This window comes from Octodon degus, unplaced genomic scaffold (assembly GCF_000260255.1).
Source record: "Octodon degus isolate 3935 unplaced genomic scaffold, OctDeg1.0 scaffold00169, whole genome shotgun sequence".
Taxonomy (NCBI): Eukaryota; Metazoa; Chordata; class Mammalia; order Rodentia; family Octodontidae; genus Octodon; species Octodon degus.
Genome location: NW_004524745.1, coordinates 2,617,083 through 2,634,527, shown reverse-complemented (window position 1 = coordinate 2,634,527; position 17,445 = coordinate 2,617,083). Strand labels below are relative to the sequence as shown.

Here is a 17,445-nt window from a genome sequence, read left to right as displayed (position 1 = left end):
GCATGTGGTGCTGGGGGATTGAACCGCGGTCCCTGATGCTTTTGCTAAGCTTGTTCCAAGTAGGTGCTTTAGACCACTGAGCCATCTCTCCAGCCCTCTCATTTGTTTTAGATTTGATTATATAACTACAAATTTAGTTCATATGGTTAAAGGTGGCAAGTTGATGATTACCTCAGTCTGTCATTATCTAGGCTGCTTGACACTACTGTTCTTGCTGATGGTGCCACTTTAGCCAAAGTGACATAATTATTCTAATCCATTGAGAATCATAGGAAACACTGTGGGCCAATGCCAAAAAAACCAAGTAGGCAGCAACCTTGAGCCAAGTAGGCAGCAACCTCTCATCCCCAACAAACTGAAGAGGTAAGATCTTGCAACAGATTCAAAACCCAAAAACCAGCTACACCTGGAAGACACCTCTGAGAAGTAGTCATTCTTGATTCTGAATATTAGCAATAAAGCAACTCACAATAGGCAATTTACAAGCATCAACCCAGTGAGAAAGAGAAAGAGAGCTAGAGCGAGAGCCAGAATGAGAGAGAAGAAAATGAGAAGACAAACAAAATGCAACCACAGATATCCAATTTACCAAAGGTATAGCCAGGGGCCAATGAGGTGGGACAATCCAAGAGCCACTGACCTGGCCTCTCTGAAGTGCTAATAATAAAGCAAATGAATGAGGCTTTCTAAAACAAAACAAAACAAATAAATCAGAAATAATTTCTCAGATACTACAGAGATGGAAATGAAAAACATGATAGTGACTCCAGAGCAGATATAGGTGAAAAAATATAGGTGTTTAGGAAAATGATGGAAACCATGAAGTACCAGCATGGGAAAGATATACCAGCATGGGAAAGATATTGGATCCATAAAGCAGATTCAAACAGATAACCAGGATATTAAAAATTCCATTGAAATAAATAAAAGAGAAAAAATAAAAATTGCATATATTTTATTTTTTAAATTCCATGGAAAGTATTCACAGCACAATGAACCATTGTGAGGACAGTCTCAGACAGGAAATCATGAAAGGAAAGATTTCTTAAAAATAGTAAGGGACCATGAGACATCAATTCAGCAGCTATTAGATGAAATAAAGAATAGCATAGGACAAATTATACTCAATAAAAAGCAAGAGATAGCACAAATGATATAAAAGGAAACCTGTGCAATAGTCATGACAGAAAACTTTCCTGGCAGGGAAAAGGAATTTGGCACATAGATAAGTGGGGAATGTAGAACTTCAATTAGCTATGATTAAAAAAAAAAAAAATACAGCCAAGAATATCATAGTCAAAATTTCACTTTTTTATTTTTGGGAAAGGGTCTATAGGGTGTTCAGGGTCTCACTACTAGACTGGACTCATAGTGATCCACCTGTTTACAGCCTCCCAAGAGCTGGGATTACAGGTATGCGCCATCATGCCTAGTCTCAATTGCTGTCTCTGCAGGCCCAGGGCTTGAACTCCTGGCCCCTGTGCCTGTTTGCAGGTGCTTTAATCTGCTGAGCTACTTATCTAGGCCTTAAGAGTTTAACTCATGATCCACTGGGATTATGGGTCTTAGTACTGCTGGGATTATGGGTGTGTTATACCCAGCCTGGGGCAGAAAACCTGAACATAAGAGAGATAGACTTCTCTGTTGCCATTGTTGCTATTCTTCCCTTGCTCGTCTTGCTCTTTTTTTGCCACCATGAACTATGTTCTCTGCCTTGTGCCACTGCCTTGGAGCCAGCTGAGTATGGACTAAAACCTCCAGTAACTGTGAGTTGAATAAACCTTTCTTCCTTCATTTTGGATGTTGGGTATTTGTCCCAGTAATGAGAGAAGAGTAACTGAGAGAAAATTTGGTACCAGAGAAGCAGAGTCACTGCTGTGGCAAAACCTGACCATGTGGATTACGAGTTTTTTGTCATTTTTCTTGTGGTACCAAGGATCGAATTCAGGACCTTGCACTTGCCAGGCAGTTCAGGCTACTGAGCTATCTCCCAGGCCCTAATTAACTTTATTTTTAAATTTTCTACTATGTATTTACTGCAGTATGAGGGGGATTGAATTCAGGACCCTGAGCTTGCCAGGCAGGCCTTTATTCTACTGATCTCCTTGGATTATGAGTTTTTGGGAATGGCTTAGGGGGAGGTTTATTTTTAGGGGAGGTTTATTTAATTAATTAATTTATTTATTTTTGGTGCTGAGGACCGAACTCAGGGCTTCCAGCTTGCTAGGCAAGCATTCTACTGCTGAGCCAAATCCCCAGCCCTGGGGAATGGCTTACAGAAAGAGAGGTTTGAAGAGGTCACCTACTAGTGAAGAGCTAGAATGCCTTCAGCTGCTGTTTGGGAAGATTCTGGTCAGAGCTCAAAAGCTGATACAAAATCTGCCTGTAAAGCCCAGTCTGGGGAGGTTTCTGCTAAGAATAAGGACTGCACTGGTTGTTGCACTCTAGACGATGTCTGTTTTGGTTTGGCAAAAAGTCTTTGTGAATTTTGCTTGTGTCCGGAGACTTTGCCTGAGACTGAAATTAAGCATGGCAGACTGATTCATCTTTCAAAAGAAATTTCAAAGCAGCCAAATGTTGAGGCAGTAGTGTGGCTGTTATTGGGGGCTTTTGACTAGATTTATGTTGAGATTCATGAGCAAACAACCCAGCAGGATGATTTTAAAATGTGAGTTTGGCCAGAAAAGAAAGCTCTGATAAAGCTGTGGACTGCAAAGCTAGAGCTCAGAGGATCTCCATTGCTGAGGAGGAACAAGAGAATGGAAAGGATGGCCTAAGGGTATCACAGAAGGCAAAAGGTCTCCACCCTTTACAGTCTCAGAATTGCAAAGGTCAGAGACTTTGCCTTGAGTGGAAAGCTGCACAGTACTAAGTTTCAGAATGGCAGCAGCAGCCATACCAGGTTCCAAAACAGCACCAGCATGGAGAATTTATTCCTTGGAATCAGGGTCAGAGTGCTCAGTGATCCAGCAACTTGACCCCTACAGCTAAGAGAGAAGGAAGCCTAACTGAAGCTCCAGCTGGCAGCAGACCTTGGCATTATCCATGTGGCACTGGTTTTAGGTGCATTCAGAATGCATGAGTTCTGAGGTTAAGGCTTCTATCTTAATTTCAGAAGATGTCGGAGGCCAGGCAGTGTGCCCGAGAGGACAGTGTGTAAAGCTGTGAGAGAGAAGCCTATTCAGCGGAAATAGAAATCTGGAAAAGCTAGGAACGTGGATCATCGAAGGGAAACTGCAAGGAGGGAGCAAAGCTGACCTAAGAAAGAAGCCATGGGAGTTAGCATGAGTGCTATAGGGGCAGAGACACATGGAGCTCACAATTTGCCAGACTGCTTCATATGTTCCATAAGAACCTACAGGATTTAATTTTTGCCCTCCTGGATTTGGACTTGTGTTGGTCACAATGCTTGGTATCCTGCTGTGTGTACCTTTTGGAATGGTAATGTTTGTTCTGTCCCACTGAATGTTGGAAGTGTTTAACTTTTCTTTTGTACAGGGGCTCACAGCTAAGTTTGCCTTAGATCTTGGAGAAGACTTGGGACTTGGACTTTTCAGCAATGCTGAAACTTTTGGTACTATGGCAATTCTTAGAGATGGACTAAAATGTCTTGCATTAAGGGGTGCACATGAGACTTTGGAGGTCCAGGGGCAGAATGTTATGGTGTGTCTAATAGTCCCCCCCCCCCCCCAGGCTCATGCAGTCACGAGGCAGGGACTTCTAGAGTTTGAGATTAATTTATAATCCACTGGGATTATGGGTCTTAGTACTGCTGGGATTATGAGTGTGAGTGTTACACCAGCCTGGGGTGGATAACCTGAATATAACATAAGAGAGACAGAGAGACAGACTTCCTCTCTGTTGTCATTGTTGCTGCTACTGCTCTCTTGGCCCTTGTTCTGATGTTCATGAACTGATGTTCTCCTCTTGTGCCACTCTGCCTTGGAGCCAGCCGAGTATGGACTTAAATCTCCAGTAACTGTGAGTTGAATAAACCTTTCTTCCACATTTTGGGTGTTGGGTATTTGTCCCAGCAACAAGAGTGAGACAAAAGGAAATAATCCCAGAGAAAGAGATAGGGCTGGCGAGATAACTCAGTGGACTGAAGGACCTGCTTAGGCAAGTGCAAGGACCACGGTTCAATCCCAGGTTCCCCAGAGTGGGCTGAGTGGGCCATAGAGTCTGGGTATAGTAGCGTATGCCTGTGATCCCAGCACTGGGAGGCTAAACACAGGAGGCTCACTATGAGTCCGAGCTGCATAGTGAGACCCTGTAACAACCAAATACACTAAAAAAGAGAGAGAGATAAAAACAAACAGGTACTGGTAGTGTGAAATGAAAACCTGAATAGAACTTGAAAAATTTACTAAGTCTTCCAAATTTACATAATCTTTGATTCAATAATTTTATATTCAGTGAGTTTAATCCCTGGTACTGCCAAAAAAAATTATATTCAGTTTATCTTGTAATTTATATATAAATGTGTAAGATTACGTTTGTATCAGCAATGTCCACCAACAGGGTATATAGTATGTGCAAAGTTTTGTTAAACCACGTTTACACTATTTCATGGTATATGGCTGGGGAGATAGCTCACCCGTCTAAGCTCCTGCCTGGCAAGCCTAAGGACCCAGGTTTGATCCCTGGCACCATATGCCATGCCAGCCCTGGGTGCCAAACAGACTGGATGTGGTGGCACATGCCTGTAATGTCAGCCCTGGGGAGGCTGAGACAGGAAGATCACTGAGTCCAAGCTGCATAGCAAGATCCTGTACCAAATAAATAATAACACACACACACACCCTCACCCCCCTATTTATTTATTTCATGGTGTATTCATAAAGCAGATTATCATGCAACTGTTTAAAAAGGGGGGAAATGAGACAAATGTTCACATACAGATAGGCAACAAGCACTAAGATTTAAAACCAAATGAGAAAAGAAATAGCAGTAAAATCAAAGTATAGGGCCAGACATGGTGGCACACACCTGTAATCCCAGCTTTTAGGAGACTGAGACAGGGAAATTGCTGCAAGGTCCACACTAGCCTGGGCTACAAAGTTGAGTTCAGTACTAGCCTGAACTACATAGTGAGACTCTTCTCAAAAAGACCAAAATAGGGGGTGGGGGTGGTATCAAGGCCTTGGATTCTATCCTTAGCACCACACATATATGCATACACAGACACACTGTGTTTAACACATGATCATTTTTGTTTAAAAAAGAAGCCATACTCAGAATCCTAGCACTCAGGAGGATGTGGTAAAATGTTCACTGTGAGCTCAAGACCTGCCTGGGTTATTTAGTGAGCTCAAGGCCTGCCTGTATTACAGGATAGGACCATCTCAAAAATAAATAAAAGGGCGGGGCTGGTGAGATGGCTCAGTGGTCTAAAGCACCTACTTAGAACAAGCTTAGCAAAGCACAGGGACCGCAGTTCAATCCCCCAGCACCACATGCCAGCCAGCCCCGCCCCCGGTGGGCTGAGCTGGCCACACACACACAAAAATAAATAAATAAATAAATAAATAAATAAATAAATGGGCATGTTGGCGCACTCATTAACTCCAGCACCCAAAGGACACTAACGTGGAGGTCACTGCCACTTCAAGGCAAATCTGGGCTCCACAAAGTTCAAGGCCAGCCTAACCTACAATGCAAGACCCTGTCTTATCCATCCATCTATCCACACACAAACTTTCTAGAATAGGGAATGTAGGTCCTGGCATTGTTGTAACATATGTATAAGGCCCTGAGTCTGAGCCATAGCTCCCTTCAAAGAAAATGGGAGGTGGGATAAGAGGGCTAAAAAAAAAATATACAAAATTAATGCTGGAGAGACACATGAGAAACTAACACTGGTAGACAGGGGACAAGTTTGTTGATTTGAATTTCAAACCTTATGAATACTTAAATAGTAGTAATATTTATTCACATAAGTATTTGATGTCTTAAGTGTTCTTATACTATGTCACACTATTTTTCCAATAAAATGTGAGGAAATATAAAGATTAATTCTATTTCAAATCAGCTTGTTTTTGTTTTGTGGTATAAGTGAATGAACCCAGGGCCTTAAATATGCCAGGCAAGCACTCTACCACTCTATCCAGCCCCTTCTGTTCATATTTGAGTGTAAGTTATATTTCACTTTGAGATTTATGAAGTAAGCATGATTCATTTTGTTTGAACATTTACCACTTAATTTAGCACAGCTGCTACCCACAATATACTAATGCCCCATTATGAATAATACTATCAAACTTGCAAGCAGGTTGGGGCCTGCTACTTAAGAAGTATTCCAACTTCACCCATTTGTAAACCTAAGAAAAGAATGCAGAGGGGTGGAGGTATAGCTCCGGGGTACAATATTTGCCTAGCACACATAAGACCCTGAATTCAATCCCCTGTGCCACCAAAAAAAAAAAAAAAAAAAAGAGTGCAAAAAGATTTGCCTTCCACTAGGAAGGGAAATTACAGCAGTCAGTCTCTCTGTCTCTCTCTCTCTCAAAGAGAAAAAAAAACTAAATTTCAAAACAGTAGGAGGGTAACAATATGCTATTACACTGAGGATTATCTTTACTCAGAGTTCAAGACATTGGCATCTAATTGTCCAAACAATATTCAAAAAAAATTAGCACAAGATTTTCTTTTCAATGAACCAAGAGAAATCAGTAGTATTGTTATCTTTGATATAATATATATATATATGGGTTTTTTTTGTTTTACCTTTCTTCTTTTCTCCATTACCCCATCCCAGTTTCTCTTTCCTTTTGAACAGTTTCTTCCCATATTATCTATTATACATTTGGATCTTACTCTTTCAGCTTCTCAGACTAGAGAAACAATATGTTTATACATACTTCTGAGTATGGTCTCACATTGTACCCATTTACCTATAAAAGTCTCCAAGTTATCCTTCTTTAAGAGAGGAGTACTCCACTGTACAAAAATGCCACATCTCTTTTATCCATTCTTTGGTTATTGGGCATCTGGGTTTCCAAGATCTAGCTATTACAAATTGTGATGTTTTAAATATGGGTGCACATATACTGCTGTGGTATGTTTTTAATTCTCCTGTGAAGATACCCAGAAGGAGAACAGCTGGGTCAAACGGGACCATCAATTCTAGTCTTCTAAGGAATGTCCACATTGATTCCTACAGTGGTTGCATCAGTCTACACTCCCACCAACAGTAGAAAAAGGTTCCTTTTCTCTCACAGCCTCTCCAGCATTTGTTATTGGTAGATTTCTTTGCAGGGTGAGATGGAATCTCAGCATTTTTTAATTTTCAGCATCTATTTTTACTATTAAAAAAAATTTTTTTAATGTATTTGTTTCAGGGTCTCACTACAAAGCTTGGACTTATAGTGATCCTCCTGTTTTCAGCCTCCCCAGTGCTGGGATTACAGGCATTCACTACCATGCCCAGACTTAGTGGCTGGGTCAGTGTACCTGGGGGTGGGGCCAGTGCAGCATGTGGTAGCAGGGATCAAACCTCGGTCCCTGTACTTGCCTAAGCAGGCGCTTAGTCTGAGCATCTATTTTTTTTTTTTTAATTTTATTTATTTATTTGTGTGTGTGTGTGTGTGTGTGTGTGTGTGGCCAGCTCAGCCCACCAGGGGGCGGGGCTGGCTGGCATGTGGTGCTGGGGGATTGAACCGCGGTCCATGTGCTTTGCTTAGCTTAGCTTGTCCTAAGTAGGTGCTTTAGACCATTAAGCCATCTCACCAGCCCTGAGCATCTATTTTTAAAAATAACTTTTTCTTTTTTCAGAGACAGGGTCTTGCTATGTAGTTCAGACTGACCTCAAACTTGAGACAATCCTGCCTCAGCCTCCTGAATGCTGGGATTGCAGGCATGAACCACCATGCCTGTCTTAAAATACTAACCAACTTCTCATTTTAGCAATTTCCAGCCCATTTAAAAATAGATTAGGTTATGGCCTATAGTATATCCCTGTAAGCCCAACGCACTGGAAGCCTGCAATAGGAGAATGACAAGTCAGAAGCCCAGCTTAGGCAATTTAGCAGCATGTCAAAACCCTGAACTAAATCCCTGGGTATGTAGCTCAGGCCATGTGTTCAATCTTCCAATATCCCAAACAAACAAAATACTAAGTCTAGAAAAACGGGGCAAGCGGGGCTGGGGAGATAGCTCAGTAGAATAAGCGCTTGTCTGGCAAGCGCAAGGTCTGAGTTCAATCCTTGGTTCCAGTTCCGCAAAAAACAAAAAACAAAAAACAAAACACCTTCCATATTTAAAAAAAAGGGGGGGGGGCGGGGAGATGGCTCAGTAGGATAAGCGCTTGACTGGCAAACGCAAGGATCTGAGTTCAATTCCTGGTTACGCCAAAAAACAAAAACAAAAACAAGGAGGCATTGAGAAGAGTCTCCAATTAAAAAAAAAAAAAAAAAAAAGAAAAAAAAGAAAGAAAGAAAAATGGGGCAAGAAAGATTAGAAAACAAGAAAAAATGAGCATAACCAGTACTTTTTTTTTCTTCTCTTCATGTATTTGGTACAGGGTCTAACTTCAACCAGTATTTATGACAGCAAGTATTATACTGTTTTGTAAAACAATGTTTATAGTACTTTCTATCTCCTCTATTATTTGCTAGAATGAAGATTTTCTTTCTTTCTTTTTTTTTTTTGGCAGAACTGGGGATTGAACTCAGGCCCTTGTGCTTGCTAGGGAAGCACTTATTCTACTGAGCTATCTCCCCGGCCCCTAGAATGAAGATTTTCAATCTAACATTTTCTAAGCAATAAAGGAACTTACTGAACTGGTTTCAACAACTTGAAAAGTGTAAAGCAGCTGTAAATTCACCTATGAAAGCCTAAAAGGATAAGAAAACTCATATTTGCTTCTAGTTGGACTATTAAATTATCATAATACTAACTTCATCACAGAATATTACAATACGATTAGCAATGACGTATATCATTGACAATGAAAAAACAAATTAGAACTAATTTTCAAGAGAGAAATTTTGTAATTTTTTTTTTACAGAAATTTATTTTTTTTTTAAATTTAGGGTTTCACTACGTAGATCAGACTTACAGTGATTCTCCTGTTTTCAGCCTCCCAAGTGCTGGGATTACAGGTGTGCGCCACCACATCCAGTCTTTTTTTTTTTTTTTTTTCCCCCCCCGTTACTGGGGATTGAACTCAGGACCTTGCGCTTGCCAGGCAAGTGCTTATTGTACTAAGACCACATCCAGTCTTAATTGCTGTCTCAGCACGCCCCGGGGACAGGGCCGGCATGGCATGCCATACTGAAGCAGGACTTTAGTTCACCGAGCTATCTGGCTGGCCCTTATTTTGTAATGTTTGAGGTCTATGAAGAAAGATTTTTAAAAATACATACTTCAGCCAAGCACTGTGGTGCATGCCTATAATCTCAACACTTAGATGGCTAAGTCAGGGGTTCAAGGCCAGCCTGGGCTACATGATGGGGGGGGGAATATATATGTATATATACACATATATATATATTTTAAATATTCATCAAATGTGAATATAAAATACATTATGGGGGCTGGGGAGATGGCTCAGTAGAACAAGCACTTGCCTGGCAAGCATAAAGGCCTGAGTTCAATCCCCAGTTCCAGGAAAAATAATAAAAAGAAGAAGAAGAAAATACATTCTGGTAGAGTCAATAGAATAACACTGAATCTTTCGAAAAGAACAAACTAAAAATCTAATCTACTGGCATAGAAAAAGACCGTAACATTCTATTGTTGTTATCTTTTTTGAGATAATTCTCCTTATGTAGACTAGCCTGACCTTAAGTTTGTGATTCTCCTGTCTCAGCCTCTCAAGTGCTGGGATTACAAGAGTGTACCATCAGGCCCAGTTCATCATATAATAAAAACTAATTAGAACTTATACATATATTTTTGCTCTAATTTTTATGTTTTAATTTGTACAAATTATGCACAGAAAAACTTAGAGCCTCTTTCTCATGTGGTCTACCACTGAGCTACATCCCCCAGGTTCCTGAACATCCACTGTAATGAGATCCATGGGGGGAAAAATGACACAAAGTGAAAAATTCGAATTATGATCATACTAGCTTAACTATAAGCCAACCTGAATTCTAATCAATAAAATTCAATTACATGAGACAGAGCTATGGTATGTGCCATGGTTTAGATCTAACATGCCTCTCAAATCTCTTGAAAGCAACTGGATCATAAGGGCACTATTATACCAACCAATGAATTAGGCCATGGATGGGTACACAGTGTTCAAGTGCTATGTGGAGGTGGGCCCAGTTAAACTAGGTCATGCTCCTTTTTTTCTGATTCCTGGCTGCCAGGGTGAGCAGCTCTCCTCTGCCACACCCTTCCACCATGCAGTTTCTGCCTTGGAGTCAGCTGACCAGCAACTGATCAAAACACATCTCAAGTTGTGGGTATCAAGTATTTTTGTCTTAATGACAAGAAAGTGACTCCTAACAGTCTATGCATCTTTTTACCCATCCAAATTGAAAGACTTAAAAGTCAACAGTTATACTTTATAATTTTTTAAAAATTAGCCAAGGGGGGCTGGTGAGATGGCTCAGTGGTCTAAAGCACCTACTTAGAACAAGCTTAGCAAAACACCTGGACCATGGTTCAATCCCCCAGCACCACATGCCAGCCAGCACCGCCCCCTGGTGGGCTGAGCTGGACACACACACAGAAAAATAAATAAATTAAATAAATAAATTTAAAAAAAAATAAATAAAAATTAGCCAAGGGCCTGGTGAGATGGCTCAGTGGTCTAAAGCACCTACTTAGAACAAGCTTAGCAAAACACAGGGACTGTGGTTCATACCCCAGCATCACATGCCAGTCAGCCCCTTCCCCTGGTGGGCTGAGCTGCCCCCCCACATAAATACATAAAAATTGAAAAAAATAAAATAAAATTACTATGGGTTACAAAACTGTAGGATTGCTGTGAGTTCAAGGCAAGCCTACATTACACAGCAAAACCTGTCTCAAAAAGACAAACGAATAAAATTAAAAATAATAAAAACTAGACTTCCACATATATCCCTTTGTTCTTAATTTCAGGAAAAAAAATAGCTTGAAACCAAAAATATACATAATAAAAGAAAGGACCAGGTGTGGTGGCTTACTCTTGTAAGTCTTGCACTGGGGAGGCTGCTATAGAAAGATTACTATAAGTTTAAGGCACTCCAAGGCTACATGTGACTTCTAGGGTGGCCTGAATGTAGAGCAAGACCCTGTCTCAAAAAAAAAAAAAAAAGCAAACAAACCAAAAACATACAAAAAAGAAAAGAGGCTGGGGAGATAGCTCAGCAGTCTAAGTGCCTGCTTGGCAAGTGCAAGGACCCAGGTTCGATCCCTGGTACTGCATTTTGTACTGGCCAATGAAACCAATTGTGGCGGTTCACACTTGAAATCCCAGCGCTGGGAAGGCTGAGACAGGAGGATTACTATGAGTCTCAACTGTGTAGCAAGACCCTGTATCAAATAAATAAAATTTAAAAATACAAAAAAAGTTAAAGAATGTGACTTCCTCTTTCTGGTTCCATAAAACAAGGATGCTAACAACTGAGGCTAAGCAGCTACTATTGCCTAAAAAGTACCTTCAAAACACAAACTATGTTGTACTGAGGAGGGTGGAGCAAAGATAGAAGAAGCAGACTCTCTAACATCATTATAAAGCTTGTATACCAGTAATAGGCTGCCTACTTCTTGACTTCCTTAATGTGGGAGAGAAACAAACATAACATTTTGACATGTTTCTTTGTTGCTGCTTTTCTTTTAGTGTTCATGTGTTACTTCAAAAACCAGATTTATTGAGTTCAATCCCCAGTTCTGAAAAAAAAAAAAAAAAAAAAAAAAAAAAAAAAACAAGACAAAAATCAGATTTAGGGCGCGCACCTGTAATCCCAGCTCTTGGGAGGCTATAAACAGGCAAATCACTAGAAGTGTGATCTAGTGGTGAGACCCTGAACATCCTGTAGACCCTTCCCTAAAATACAAAACAAAAAAAAAAAAAACCAAACAAAAAAACCCAGATTTAGTACACACACAGTTTCTGTTGCAGAATGGACTGTGATATTTGCAGAAGTAATGATAATGAAAAGTAAAAATTTTAATTTGAATAACAAATCAGATAATGATACATACCTATGAGCCAAGCCCTTAGGAGAACAAGGCAAAGGAATCACAAGTTTGAAGCCACTTTATACTATCCAGTTCAGCCTGGACTGCACAATAAAATCTGATTTTAAAAAACCAAAGGCTTAAAAAGCAGAATGGCCAGCATGGTCATTATAACACTAGTTTGTTACTTGGGAGACTGAGAGGAGAAGGTCACAAGTTCAAAGCCAGTGTGGGCAACTTAATGAGACCATATCTCAGAAAGTAAAATAAAAAGGGCTGGAGAAGTAACTTAATGTTGACTGTTTGCCTAGCTCACACAAAGCCTTGGGTTCAATCCTCAGTACTGCCAAAAAAAAAGGGGGAGTTGGGGAAGACAGGAAGCAGAAAAATTATTTAACTATAGTAATAGTTAAATTCAAAATAGATGCAAAAGAGGTAGGTTACTTGATACACAAAAAAAGTGTGGGAAGCCATTAACTGGTATCCATTTTATAATAGTGTCAGCCGTTTTCTTAAGTTTCTATTCCCCTGCTGAGTTAAGTTTATGGTCCTTCTCACCTTGCCCAGTCCCCGTGAATCACGTGCTATGCCCCAGGGGTTGCACCTTCCCCGTTGCCTAGATACCTGCTGACCCCCCTAAAGCAGACTTCCTCATTCCTACAACAGTTCCGAAATATGCCCATCAGCACAGAGTAACTACTGCAACTATTCCTCATGAACTATCTGGCAAAAATCACTTAGCCCAAGCTTCTCTTCTTGAACATCTAGTTGCCCAAAAGAACACCTCTCCTGTGAAATAGCATTCTATTGTAGCACTTGGAGACACCTCCACGTACACACAAGAAATAGATGTCTAGTCTGAAATAACTTTTTCTGGAATTAAGGGCAGGTTATCTGAAAGTTTAACTTAAGAATGAGGTATAACTGACTGCCTTAACATTCAGGGAAAGTAGGGGAGGGAGTAGAGATACCATAATTCTATCCCATGGTATTAGACTTAACTGACCTGAATTCTTTAACAGGTTTACTTATGCTTAAGTATAATTATGGTTTTATTCTGACAATAAATTTAGTCATTCACTTCATGTCATTTTTTTCCTTGCCAGGGATTTCATTAGAGCTGATATTCAGGGGCCAGGGAATAGAGCACATAAAAGCACATAAGCCCTGGGTTTAATACTCAACATGGGGGGGGGGTGGATTGATGTCCAGTTAGATTTTGGTGGTCTTAGGATTCAATCCAGAGTCTTGTGCATGCTCGGCAAAGGATCTACCACTGAGCTATTTAAACAGAAGATGATTTTTAAAAGTTCTATTTGGACATGGTGATACATGCCAGCACTTGGGAGTCTGAGACAGAAGGGTTACTATGAATCTGAGGCCAGCCAGAACTACTTAGTGAGTTGATATCCAACCTGAATTACAAAGTAAAGCCTTGTCTAAAAAAAAAAAAAAAAGTGAAAAGCAGGTCTAGTGGGAAACGGTGGCACAAACCTACAACCTTACAACTCTGGGAAACTAAAGCATGAAGATCACAAGTTTGATCCCAACCTAGGCTAGTTAGCAACTTAAAAAAGGGTTAGGAAGGTAACTCATTGTGAAGGCCCTGAGAGCAATTTTCACTATCAAGGAAAGTAGTTTGTAGGGGCTCACAATTTAGAACTAAAGTTTTTTTTTAACACTAATGGGGCCAGGGAGATAGCTCAGTTGAATAAGCACTTGCCTGGCAAGCTCAAGGGCCTGAGATCAATCCCCAGTTCCACCAAACAAACAAACAAGCAAACAAACAAACAAACAAACAAAAAAACCTATTAAGCAGGCACTATAAACACACTGGATAAATCTAATTCATCATCTTTTCTTACAGAGAAAATCTAAATAAACACTAGGTGGAATCTACACCAACTTGTCAAAGTAATGCAACTTTAACAAAGTGAAGGTTAAGGTGGATTGACTAGGCAACTTTAACAAAGTGAAGATTAAGGTGGATTGACTAGCAAGGTATGGTAGTGTACATCTATAATGCCAGTTGGATAGTTGGAGGCTGGAAGATCCCTACACATGAGTTCCAAGGCCAGCCTGGGTTTCAGAGCTCATAGCCAGCCTGAACTACATAACAAGACCCTATCTCAAAAAAAAAAAGAATGAAAAAAAGGCAGATTCACTGAATAGTAATTTTGGGGGGCCTGGCCCTAGCTCAGTCCTTTAAGTGGCTGCTTCCACAAAGCTGTCAGCCTCAGGTTGCTGGAGTTCGAACTTCACAACTCTCCCGCTGGCCAAAAGTGCCCTGAAGGCATTCGAGAATCCAAAAAAAAAAAAACCGTTACTGAAATAGTAATTTTCACTTTTCTTGTCAATCTATTTACAACTTTCTGTAGTCCAGGCTGGCCTTGAACTCACATCAATGCTCCTGCCTCAGCTCCCAAGTGCATGTGCCACCATGCCATGTTATATTAATTATTAAAAATAATCTAGGGGCCGGGAAGATGGCTCAGTAGAATAAGCGGTTCCCTGGCAAGTGCAAGGGCCTGAGTTCAATCCCCGGTTCCACACACACACACACACACACACACACACAAAAGTAGAGATAATATGCCCAGAATCCCAACACTCAGGTAGGCTGAATCAGGAAGATCAAAAAAGTTCCAGCCCAGTCTGGGACACTTAGTGATTTTGCAAGACCCTATTACAAGAAGAAAAAAAAAAAAATCTGGGGATGTACATTAGTGTGAAGGTCTCAATCCCCATCCAGTAAGACACACACAAAAGGAATGAAGTACTGACTCATGCTACACATGCATAAAACTTTGAAGTGTTGTATGTGTCTCAGAATGATTTCATTTATATGAAATGTCCAGTTAAGAAGTGGTTGCTTGGGCCAGGGAAATAACTCAGTAGAGTAAGTGCTTGCCTGGCAAGCATAGGGTCTTGAGTTCAATCCCCAGTACCGCAAAAAAAAAAAAAGAGTGGTTGCTTGGTGCCTACCTGGCAACAAGGTCCTGAGTTCCACCCAGGTACAGGAAACAAAAGTGGTTGCTTGGAGGTAGGAAAAAGGGGAGAGCATACAGTAACAGCTAGAGTAAGGAATTTATTTTAGGAATAAGGAAAATCTTCCAAAGTTAGATTGTGGTGATGAATGTACAACTTTCAGTATACCAAACATCACTGATGTACATTTGTGAGTTCATTTTATGGTATGCAAATTGTATTTCAGTAAACCTGTTAAAGAAATACTGTCAGGGTATGTGGTATGGTATGCCTGTAATCTCAGCACCTGGGAGGCTGAGAGGCAGGAGGATCACTGCAGGTTGGAGGCTAGCCTGGGCTACACAATGAGTTCAAGCCCAGTCTAAACTACATAGTGAGACTGTCTCAAAAAAATAAATAAATAAAAAATTTAAAATTATATGAGAGGCAGGAATACAGCTCAACGGCACAAGTGCCTACTTGGCAAGCGCAAGGTCCCGAGTTTGATTCCCAATAACCAAAAAAAAAAAAAAAAAGCAGCACCTCCATATGATTAATATAAGAAATCCCCCAAAGTGAAAAAATACCTAGCAATTTCTAAGATCCATAAATGATGTCGCCCTAGATACCTTACCAATTTTGATCTCCACTTCTCATGACAGAGGAGGCCAAACACAGTTTCTCTCGGATGGACCATGGCTCTGTGGGGCCAGTACTCAGCAGCTTGTGTTCTGAAAAGAGAGTGGTTTTTTTTTTTTTTTTCTTTTTCTTTTTTTTTTTAAACCACTCAATGGTTTTACACCCCAAAGGATCAACTAAGAGCCTAATACAAAAACACAAAATATTTCAGTTACTGGTGTAACAAAATTCCTCCCCTTCCCAGCCAGTATACTTCATTTTCTTAGTTGCCCAGGTAAGTTCCTTTTGCAGTTCGGTTGCTTCTGATCTCCTAGAAACAATCAGTTACTGTGACGCATAGCTAGTCACTATGATGCACACTGTTTAAACTCATGCCTCATTTGACAAATCATTCTGCCCCTCTACTTCCTGCATGCTTATTTCATATAAGCCTTAGACAACCAGAGATCAGGGTTTGATATTCTGGGAATGATCCTGACCAATGTCAATGTATGTAAAATAAATTTGCCTCTATATCCTTCGTTTCACTGTTCCTGCTTGCCATTGCACTAGGACAGAGTGAGCTAGTATTCAGTAAATTTATCTTCACTGGCCGTGGTACCTATTTTTTGCATGTGAATTAACGGTAGAGCTTCAAGCCCTGATTTTTTCAAATTTGGTAAAGTCAGTTTAAAACAAAGAAGTTATCCCCAAAGGCTTTTAGGATACGTTATTCCAATTTCAACGCAAGCGTTATTTCCCAAGATTCCGAGCGGCACACCTCCTGCTACCCCGCCCTCCCCTAGCATAAACTTGTTTACTTCCCTCAGCCCCTCCCCCCAAATATCCGACATGAGACAATTTTGATCCATGAAACACAGAAAAATTATGGAAATGCATTAAACACAATTTCCTCGGTGGCATAAAAAGCTCATGAAAGAAAAAAAGAAAAGCTCATGGATCACTGATTCCATTGTAACTCCCTTACAAACCTTACAAAATGCAGTGACTTAAGGGCCGGCCACGCCATATGGTTCACAACCTATCTTCCACTGAACGCCCCAGTTTCTATAGTGCTTTTACCTCTTACCCTTCCTTCAGAGCTACCAACATACAAAGACTCGCTGAGCTGCTTCTCAAATCCATTCTCCCTCCCTGAAACAAGCGCTTAGACTCACGACGCCGCAGAACGCATGTCTTGGAAGAGCCTACGGCTCTCAGTGTAACCACTCTGTCCTGATGGTGTCGAAACTGTGGTAACTTAGCTTCGGCTCTACAAAGGCCTTCCATTCAAAAATCTGTGCAGATACTCACTGCCCGTTCCTGTCGCCATCTTGGCCCCAAAGTCTTCTACGACAGTCAGTGAGAGATAATCTCGTGGGGCCGAACTACGGGAACTCTGGGAAATAGAGTATAGGCGTTGATTCGCGGTTCATGCTGGGGAATGTAGTTTTTCACTAAAGAGGAACTCGCAATTTAAACTAGTTATCTTCTGGGCTGCTGAAAAGGAGAGCTACAACGAAGAAAAGGAAATGGCAGCTGGAGCCTCAGTAATTCCTTTAGGCTTTCTGGAAATAAGGGTCTAGGTTTCAAGGAAAAGAGGTGGAAAGAATCCTGAGCAAAGCAAGCCAAACTCGCGACATTAGATATTGCAGACACACGTTAAAGGTCAGAGGGCAAACTGAAACTAACGGTCTTCCAGTTTCTCCGCCCCCTTTCCTTACGCTGATTGGTAACTGA

General features: G+C 40.8%; 1 protein-coding gene across 1 annotated transcript in view; it reads right to left on the bottom strand.

Annotated features, from left to right (window-relative positions):
- The window catches only part of Brd8 (bromodomain containing 8), a 74,617-nt gene extending 57,525 nt beyond the window's left edge, over positions 1–17,092 (bottom strand). The window contains exons 1-2 of the mRNA XM_023703373.1: positions 17,020–17,092; positions 15,722–15,818 (exon numbers count right to left, since the gene is read on the bottom strand). Coding sequence (XP_023559141.1) covers positions 15,722–15,818; positions 17,020–17,038 — 116 coding nt within the window. The 5' untranslated portion in view covers positions 17,039–17,092. The remainder of the gene's footprint in view (positions 1–15,721; positions 15,819–17,019) is intronic.
- Between the last annotated feature and the right edge of the window lie 353 nt (positions 17,093–17,445).